Here is a 10,283-nt window from a genome sequence, read left to right on the forward strand (position 1 = left end):
GGTTGTTTACGGTGATATGTACTTCAAGGTTGTTTATTTTACAATTTCAGTGATCAACCTCATACAAAAATTGAAGCAAAGACTTGACCATTTGTTGCTCTGTCTGTAATGAAAACGAAAATTTGGGAAATAGAATGTCAAAAAGATCAGAATTAACATTGAATTGAAATCATTGGGGAAAGTAATGGTGGTATGCTTCCGTGCAGGAGATTAGAGTTATCCCTTAGTTATTTATAGTTATTTCCCCTTGACAGTCTTGTTTAATTGGACACTTTTAATCATTGACGTCAATGCTTTTAATGTTCTTTATTTTGGTAACTGGATATTCTTGACACTACAAAGCGTTTATAGCAACCAAGATGGCTGACATTGACAAGCTTTGCGAGCAGGATTTAAAGAACATTGCTTATTTCCAGGTAGCTATGTGCAATTTCACAATTACTATCTGCAAATTCTAAAGTAATAAAGAGTCTCCAATCTTTTGTACTGACCACGGTCCAAGGACAGAATCCAAGAAAATGTCTGAATACAATAACTCCGTTACGTTACTCAACTTGCGTTAGTGTTGACGTCAACTTGACGATACTGATAGATACAAATCTGTAATAAATGGAGAATATCTTTAAAATAACTGGGGGGTTGGGATGGCCTAGTGGTCTAGAGTGCCGTGCTTTGACCTCTAGCTGGCCAGCGGTTGTGGTTTCGATCGCTATGTCGGCTATGTATGTGACTTGGAAATCAGATAGGGGACGCCTTCTCAACGTCGTTTGTTTACTCCAGGTACTCCAGTTACTTCCCACAGGAAAGACCCCTGCGCGTACGCTCAGATAATAAAAATGAAAAATAAGACTTGTCTGCGATATCACCTTCGGTGGAAGCGGCCTTAAAACACTAAGAACAACAACATTTAATATAACTAACTTCTTTTATTTGCCCCCTATTCTACTCTATTCTTGTAATGTTCACACACCATCTGACTGGGTTAACTGAGTGCAAACTGACAAGTTAAAGAGAACTACTATAGAATACCTTGTAGTTGTAGGTTATTCTTGACAGTCTATCCTATGTGTCATGTTCAAGATGAATGTTTCTTTCTTCAGAAATCCGAAGCCTGTAGTTTGTTGGCAAATTGTATTGGAATTAAACCATATGATAAAGAGAAGAATTCAATTACAGATATCTATGTGAACTATTTATATGATCATGTCATGTTTGCTGTTGAAAGAGGATTTCCATGGAAATCAGTCGGCATAGTTGTCAAATTCGCCAACAAATTATTAAAATTTTCAAAAGGTAGTTTTAAACAGGTATTATTACTTTCACTAAGAAATTAGTTTTGGACAATATCATATTTAAACTGACCTTTTAAACTCAGTAGAATTATCAAAAATCTAAGCACTGACCTATTAAAGTATGGCATATTGCGCCAGCATTATATAACTCCTCAGGGGTGATTTCAGCAAGCTAACTCCATTCATTTTGGCATGACAAAGTCATCAGGGCAATGGAATGGGATTTAACATCTTGTCAACACAATAGGCTACTTTGATCATTTTGAAACTAACAAAACATTTTTGTTTCATTGAATATGCTTACAATGCATGGGAGAGAATGTTGCCTGGACAGCTGCATTTCTACCCACACTTCATTGAATTTCCATCTGACTGATCAGGCACACTTTCCTTGTCATCTCAGCACAGGGTCCTCTGATGTATTTATAACAATGACAATGTAAAGGGTGTTGGGAATTGTCTGTATGGTTCCATTTTGATTTATATTATATGCCTGATGCCAGCAGATTCCAAATCATATTGGTTGATATGAAGATTTTGGTGTCAGATAACACAATTATATTATAGGTAATCTTATTCCATAGTTGATTAATTCTCTATGAATGATCCTGTATTAATTGAAATACCTAAAAATAATTTTTACTTTTTTCAGGGAAGTCACTGGCAGAAACAGTGACCTGGTATAGCAAAGAAGCTGAAAATATGTTTCCTTTACTTGGGGAACGTTTCTTTAAGATGTACACTGATTTTGTGTTTTCCACATTTCTCTCACACTATCAACTTTATCAGTACGTCTTGACAAAGAAACGAGATGAAGAGATTCCTAAAGTTAAACTTCAAATAATTCCCCCAGAATCTCCAGAACCGTTTAAACTTGGCAAAGAATCACGTATATTTGAATATGAACAGACAATCTGTGATATTGAAAGAAGAGAGAGTGAAAAAATGAACAGTTTACTGAGTGATAAAGAAAAATTAAATGATGAAAATGAAATAAAGAAAGAAGAAATCTTTAGGAAGTATGAAGATAGAGAAGATTCCCTTACAAAAGAGGTACATTATTCCATCTTGTTATTTAATGTTTTTTTATCTTCATTATTTTTATTAGCGTTTTTATTAGGTATGGCTACTAAAGAACATTCCTAATAACCTAGCAAACAAATAGGGATGTGTTATGCTCTACTAGACCCACTTATGAATGTTCAATAATGAGTTTATGTTTTTTTGTTTTTCAGAGTTTAAGTGATATGATTAAAGATATTATTACATGTTATACATCTTCATTAACTGATGATTTAAAAACAACCATTGTACAAACACAGGATACTCTACAATTTAAACTAGAGAAAACCAGTTTACCAAGACCACAAGTACTAGGTAGGTGAAATGTTATAAATTCGTCGGTGACATTGAAAAACCTTTTAAGTCTGTCTACTTATCGAAAATAAATTTTATTTGGGATCCATATTCTCTGTTTAATTTTCCATCTGTCAATGTTATTGGCTAGCTCTTGTCGTGTGTAGTTTATGCACGATTTCAATTTGAAAACAACTTACAAGGTTTTCTATGATCACTAAAGTATAAAACAAATTCCTTGGGGTTTAGTTATTTGTTATTATGCAGAATAAACACATAAAACAGCATTTGTGTCTATATTTTGAAATTGAAAGCCCCATTAGTACAAAAAATACCCTATTATTTACATTATTTTGTGTTAATTTGTTTAAATATCTTACAAATAACACATCAAACTTACATTTGAGCAACATTATCTGTAAAGTATATAATCCCAGCTAAGAATGCAATTATGCTATAATGTTTTGTTTTTTTTCATGCTTTTCTCCAAATCATAAAAAAATGGCTTGCAAGGTTTTACCATGTCACTGACAAAATTCTTTTGTTTCAAGTAGTTTAAAAAAACGTTAATCAGCAAGAAATTGCTAGACCTGAATTCTTCACAGTATCAGTCCTATGACAACCCACCCACAACTGGAGTATTTTGCTTTTACCAGTGACATTTTAGCTCCAAAAGAAATCTGATGAAAACACAGATCCTGTTTCGTTTCGGTTTTATAGTTGTTTTACTACACTAGCATCTGGAAGAGTTGTCATCGTTCTCGATAATGTGAGGGATTAGCCAATCAATGAAACGGTCTGTTACAGCAAATTTTTGGCATGAGGTGCACAGAAACGTGGGTACCCACTAGAAACATCAACGCTGATTGGTTAATCAAATGTCTAATGTCTAGGGTCAAAAGCCGCTTGTATGACCTCTAACGCAACTTTCCAGTACAACTTGTCAGATCTTTATGTAGTAGAGACCATCAAAGTATAAAAAAACGAAACGAAATATAGATCTGTGTTTTAATGAGATTGCTCCAAAAGGTACTATTTATTCAAGACAGATGTTCCTGTATCGGTCTCCTGTATTAATAATTTTTTCTTTTATTATTAGGACCACCTCCAAGGTACAAGCTTAAAACACCAGTATCATCAAAAGACAAGCAAACTGGTAGAAAAACACCTGAAGCTAAACCTAAGTCGGGTAGAGCCAGCTCTTCTGGAAAATCAAAATAATGTGGCTAAATTTGTTTTAATAAGAGACATTATTTGTTTTATAGATTTATCTAGTTATTTCCAAAGATTCTTGTGAATAAAATCGTTCTGAGGATGTTGAGATCCCTGTTGGTCCTGCTGATCATGTTTTTTAGTTCAGGTTCAAGATTGAAATATTTTTTGATATGTAACGTTATTAAAACTGTGATATTATTGGTGTAATTTAATCTATAATAAAATATTCATTTATTTATGTTTTGGCTTTTTTCTGGGTTATATGTTTTTTTGGTGTTTAAATAATTTAGCAAGGTAATTTTACTATAAGACCCTTTTGGAAAGAAAATGGGTAAACTCTCTTGCCAGCGCAATAATTTGGTTATTTTATGATTAAAATATTGGAACTTTATGGTCCACTGGCTTGATATGGATTTCATTCATATTCATTGCATAATGATCACAGTCTATCATTAATATAAAATGTTACACCGGCATTTTTTGATAAAAATACAAACTGAAAAATTTAAAGTTTATTAATAATCACATAATAAACAAGAGGAATCTCTTATTATGAGTTTTGTTTTGTGAATTTTTCAACAATTTTAAGATGGCGATTTTGAGGTGACATTCTACCTTTGAAATTGTTTGGCCAAGATTGTGACCAGGACTATTAAAATGGGTTCGTCCGTCTGTATGTCCGTCCGTCTGTCCGTCCGTCCGTCCGTCTGTCTGTCCGTCACACTTTTTGGGACACAATAACTCTCCTTCTAATTGAGTTAGAATGTTCAAACTTGGTGTAGCCTAGGTGTTTATTAGGTCAATGCCTTGATGGAGTTCGAAGATGAGCATTTTCGGCTTAGGGTAAGCAGAGATAAGCAATTTGATTGGTTGATGCTTTGGGACACGATAACTTTAGTTCTAATTAAGTGAGAGAGATGAAACTTGGTTTATAGTTTCATTACATCAATACCTTGACTAAGTTCGATAATGACCATTTTCTGCTCAGGGTAAGCAGAGCGATAAGCAATTTGATTGGCCGAGACTTTGGAACACAATAACCCTCCTTCTAATCGAGCTAGAATGTTCAAACTTGGTGTAGGTGTTTATTAGGTCAATGCCTTGATGGAGTGTGAAGATAAGCATTTTCTGCTTAGGGTAAGCAAAGATAAGCAATTTGATTGGTTGATGCTTTGGGACACGATAACTTTAGTTCCAATTAAGTGGGAGTGATGGAACTTGGTGTATAGTTTCATTACATCAATACCTTGACTAAGTTCGATGATGAGCATTTTCTGCTCAGGGTAAGCAGAGCAATAAGCAATTTGATTGGCCGAGACTTTGGAACCCAATAACCCTCCTTCTAATTGAGCTAGAATGTTCAAACGTGGTGTAGGTGTTTATTAGGTCAATACCTTGATGGAGTGTGAAGATAAGCATTTTCTGCTTAGGGTGATGGAACTTGGTGTATAGTTTCATTACATCAATACCTTGACTAAGTTCGATGATGAGCATTTTCTGCTCATTGTAAGCAGAGCGATAAGCAATTTGATTGGCCGAGAGTTTGGAATACACTATAACTCTCCTTCTATTTAAGCTTGAATGTTCAAACTTTGTGTAGGGGTTTATGAGGTCAATGCCTTGATGGAGTGCGAAGATCAGCATTTTCTGCTTAGGATAAGCATAGATAAGCAATTTGATTGGTCGATGCTTTGGTACACGATAACTTTAGTTCTCATTAAGTGAGAGTGATGACACTTGGTGTATAGTTTCATTACATCAATACCTTGACTAAGTTCGATGATGAGAATTTTCTGCTTAGGCTAACGAGCAATACGCATTTTGATTGGTCACGACTTTGGAACATAACAACTCTTCTTCTAATTGAGGTAGAATGTTTAAACTTGATGTAGATGATCGTCTTGACTGAGTTCAATGATTAACATATCGAGCTAAAGCTAAGCAAAGATAAGCAATTTCCTGCTTTGGGACAAGATAACTTTGATTCTATCTGATAGAGAGTGATGAAACTTAGTGTATAGTTGATAATCAGTTTGACTGCTTGATACTTTGGAAAAAAATAGATGTGCGATTAATTAATATGTGTCATCTATTTATTTGGGGATTTCGGCGGGGGACATCAGCCTCACTGTTGGCTTGTTAACCACTGGTTAGGATGGATTGTGCTTGTTCAAGGATGTTTTAAATATTAAATTATTTTCCGAAACATCTGTCATCTATTTCATCTAAGCAGTCAGGTGTTCATGTTTCAAGATCATCTCACTTTCTCCAGAAAAGCAGGTAAAAATGTCATTTTTCAGAAACCACCAGGAAGTTGTCATAGATTGTTGTTCACACGTTATCAGTGAAACCACATGCGCTTAGAGGTGGGTCACCCCTACCCCTAGCTATTTCCCATTTTATTTGCAGTTTTTGAAGAGGATAGGGGAGACATGCTTTCAATAGGAATTACACTGTCCTAATCAATTTACTTACAAAATCCCTCTTCTTTGTTTATTGGCCTTCAGGATTCTCCTCATACAACAACTTCACACATTATTTTTGACTGTCGGAACATTGGTATATATTCTCTGTTTGATTAGGGGATATAAAATAAGAACAAAAAAAAACCAGATTCACGACGTCGGCGATCATTTGCAAGATTCAAACCGGATGGTCATTTTCGGCTGGTCAATTTATGCATTATAAGCTCAATGTATTTCTTTCATAACCTTCTTTTCAGTACTGTCAAGAGGTCTGGGCTATATACTATGGTGGCCCTTCATAAGGCGACAACCCGACATCACGACATTTTAACCCGACACTCCGACATCACGACATTTTAACCCGACAATACATTTTCACCCGATACCACGACATTTTTTGTCGTGATGTCGCGTAAAAATGTCGTATTGTCGGGTTAAAATGTCGTGATGTCGGCCATATTTCTGTCAATACTGTATGACTATGATTATATATATGTACACTGAAAGTTCCCCGGAATTTTGCAGCGTGGTTTCTCCATGTCGGTAGTGCAGGACAAAGGATCTGGCAAAGAACAGTGTCTAGTAATGTAGATGGGACAAAAAACAAAACAAAAAAAAAACCCTCCTGTGTACATATTGTTGGGCACATAAAAGAATCCTTCAAAGTTGAAATTCAATGAAGAAATGTCATGGTCCATTGAAAATTTCCGTCATATCACTCTGCATAGCGTATGCCTATCTTCAATAGTCCAATTGGTTCGGAAAAGTAGAACAATTGTTCAGATCCGGGAGCCTAAGTAGGTAAGACGCTGGCTCGCTAGCTTGGAGGTCGCGGGTCCGCCCCCGGTGTTCATCAATATTTTCCGGCGTGGTTTCCCCTTGTCAGTGGTGTAGGAAGAAGGGACTGACAATGACAGCTGTCTAGTCGTTCGGATGAGACAAAAAACCGAAGTCCCGTGTACACATTGGCGTGCACGTAAAAGATCCCATGGCAGTTGGAATTCGATATAAGAGTAGGCTGTAGTGCCGCTGCCCGGGCAAAATTTTCCTCATAGCACACTGTATGGCGTATGCCCGTCTTCATTCGCCCAGTTTAGGAGCAGAACCCCATTTCATTTTATTTCCTTCGAGATCCGTCGTTACTTGTACTCTCTGGCTCGCTAGTCTGGAGGTCGGGTGTTCGATCCCTGCACTGGCCGAGAAAGTAAATCCAGATTTTTCCGGGGTGGTTCCCCCTTGTCAGTCATGCAGGACGGAGGTCCTGACAAAACACCTGTCTTGTCGTTCGGATGGTCCGAAAACCGAGGTCCCGTGTACACATTGGCGTGCACGTAAAAGATCCCTTGACAGTTGGAATTCGATATAAGAGTAGGCCGTAGTGCCGCGTATGCCCATCGTCATTAGCCCAGTTCGGAGCAGAACAGTAGGTCGTTAAACCCCATTTCATTTCATTTCAGGATACAACATATTGTTCCGTGTTAGAATTTTAATCAATACGAGCAACATCGCCCATCATAGTATTATGTAGCAGACTGTTGGTGCCAAGCACTCTTTAGGTAAACCGTGGTTTACCCGACACCACGACATTAAAAATGTCATGTCGCGTAAAAATGTCGTGGTGTCGGGTTAAAATGTCGTGATATCGGGTTGTCGTGGTGTCGGGTTATCGACCATATTCCTCTCAATACTATGATTATATACACTATATACACTAGTCCTGGTGTAGGTCAAGAAAGTTCCCCGGATCTTGCCAGCGTGGTTTCTCCCTGTCGGTAATGCAGGACAAAGAGTCTGGCAAAGTACAGTGTCTAGTTGTGTAGATGGGACAAAAAAACAAGCTCCTGTGTACACATTGGCGTGCACATAAAAGAATCCTGAAATATTGACAGTATATATTTATCAGATTAAACCTAACAAAATGATGGAACGAAATGGGGTTTAACGTCCTACTTTTCTGCACCGACTGGGCTAATGAAGACGAGGCAGTGTGCTATATGAGGGATATTTATCACCAAAAGCGGCGTTACGGTCTACTCTTAAAATAGCGAATTCCAATTGTTAGGGGTTCTTTTACGTGCACACCAATGTGTACACGGGACCTGCTTCTGAGAATAGCACATGATGTCTGGTTATACCTTAAAGTCTTAAAGGTGGCAAGAACCACACACTTCTTAATAGATTTGCATGATGTCTCTTTGCCGGACGAAAATGATGTCTGAAGCAAATTTAACCGCGCTCTTTAATATATATAAAACGTTTAGATACGTCATCTATTACAGCAGGTCATTTCCATAATTGAGTTAGTGTTTTTATTTGAACGCCCGTTTACGTCAACGTTATTTATTTAATTGGACTAAACTGTACACCAGTTGGCTGGACAACAACAGTAACCCACTTCTAGTAATGGATGGTGGAAGAAATGTCAGTGAGTTAGTCTAAGAAAGTTGTAGAGTAATGCAAAGTACCTATTTAGCCCAGTTCTTGTCACCCATTTGTTTAAAGACTTTAATATATTAAACAGAGCTCCTTTCAAAGAACTAAAATAACTCCTATAGTGTATATAATATTACAAATGAATATATTGATTGTGTATTATCATAACCACGGTGCTGGTTATTTGAGACTTAGCTTCTCCATTCCATTTTTAAATTAAATCATTAAATGGCTGAATCGTTCTGGACATGAACTGACAGAGATTGAGCACCCTTTTAAGCACAACGTGTTTGCGTCGCCTCTAGAAAACTACTGATTACGTTGAGCGGATAATCAAACTTTTATGCAACTGGGCTCTCTTTCTCGATTAGAATGCAAGGTGTTTGAATTCCAGCATGGGTCGAAACAGTTAGTTCCTCTTATGTCTAGTGTGGTGCGTACGAAGCTCATAGAAATGTTTCTATATAGTCTATTGTTTATGTTTATTCGTAGAAAAATACTTGATTTACATTTGGATATACAGGCCCGTGCCCAGGTCTGAGGGGGCCAGGTGTAAGGTAGGGGATGGATGCGGGATAGATTAAACCCATATGGGGATTTCTGGGGTACAATATCAGGACCTGAATAGACTAATAATGTGGGTACAATTTTATGTGTAAAACAAGGTGATTTTCAGGGAACATACACCTTTTTAGGGGGCACCATATTTCAGATTGGGGTTAAATATATTGATAGTTCAACCCCTAATATGCACTATTTACGAGATATGCCATTTTATGAAAAATACATTTTGGGACACTTATTTGGTCAAATTTGTTTTTTTTCCGGCAAATTTAGCCTCTAAAACCACTTTGTTTTTGAAGATTTAAAACATATATCGGTATATTGATTGTCCAACCCCTAAATTGCACTGATATGGCTATCCGAATCTTCCTGCAGACCGCCATTTTGATATAAGGTAATTACGGCATTTCGCCATTGCCGACTTGGGCCGAATTTGAGTATAATGTTGCCTCATATATTAATTTTGTATGATTGAACCCATCTGCATTGGTTTCTTTTGCAATTTGTACCCCTCTCTGCCTAAAATACCAACATCCTAAAACGGAATATCTTCAATATAAATAAAGAAGCTAATATTAGGAACCGTATTGTATTGTAGGCGTGTTTAAAAACACGGCAAGAAAAGCGGATATTTCTCGCAACCACCTGGTGATTTTCTCGAAATATATAATACGTCTTCTAGAATACAAATAAGCCACCAGTTCTGATCCTCCAGTCCTTTTAGAGATTTTTCGTACAATCAGGGGCCATAATCCATGAAATTATGCCCCGATATATGCCGATATCGAAAGGAACCGAGATCTTTGGGAGAAAGACCTATATTTTAAGTTTCGTCAAAATCGAATAAAAATTGTGACCTGTCGAGTGTTCACAAACAAATTATGGACGGACAGGGGCGACGACAATATACGTCCATATGAAAATGTGGGCGTATAAAAAAAGAAAAAAAATTGAAAAC

At 36.9% G+C, this 10,283-nt stretch overlaps 1 protein-coding gene across 2 annotated transcripts; it reads left to right on the plus strand.

Annotated features, from left to right (window-relative positions):
- The first annotated feature begins 333 nt into the window (after window positions 1-333).
- Window positions 334-4,101, plus strand: LOC126817470 (uncharacterized protein C8orf74 homolog). Of its 2 annotated transcripts, XM_050544459.2 has the most exons (5): window positions 334-416; window positions 1,101-1,293; window positions 1,945-2,345; window positions 2,528-2,669; window positions 3,748-4,101. In XM_050544459.2, exons 1-5 carry the CDS (start codon window positions 360-362, stop codon window positions 3,867-3,869), a joined length of 915 nt encoding a protein of 304 aa, XP_050400416.2. In that variant the 5' UTR covers window positions 334-359; the 3' UTR covers window positions 3,870-4,101. The 2 variants fall into 2 exon arrangements, with proteins under 2 accessions (XP_050400416.2, XP_050400417.2); XM_050544460.2 differs by lacking the exon at window positions 334-416 and having other exon boundaries at window positions 1,190-1,307.
- The last annotated feature ends 6,182 nt before the right edge of the window (window positions 4,102-10,283 follow it).

Source organism: Patella vulgata, chromosome 4 (genome assembly GCF_932274485.2).
Source record: "Patella vulgata chromosome 4, xgPatVulg1.2, whole genome shotgun sequence".
In the NCBI taxonomy this organism is placed as follows: domain Eukaryota; kingdom Metazoa; phylum Mollusca; class Gastropoda; family Patellidae; genus Patella; species Patella vulgata.

Bases quoted from the DNA above. Each gene is read 5' to 3' on its own strand.
- LOC126817470 (XM_050544459.2), top strand. From the start codon at position 360: ATGGCTGACATTGACAAGCTTTGCGAGCAGGATTTAAAGAACATTGCT. The intron at 1,294-1,944 runs GTAGTTTTAAAC...TACTTTTTTCAG, and splicing joins ATTATTAAAATTTTCAAAAG to GGAAGTCACTGGCAGAAACA. The intron at 2,670-3,747 runs GTAGGTGAAATG...TTTTATTATTAG, and splicing joins ACCAAGACCACAAGTACTAG to GACCACCTCCAAGGTACAAG.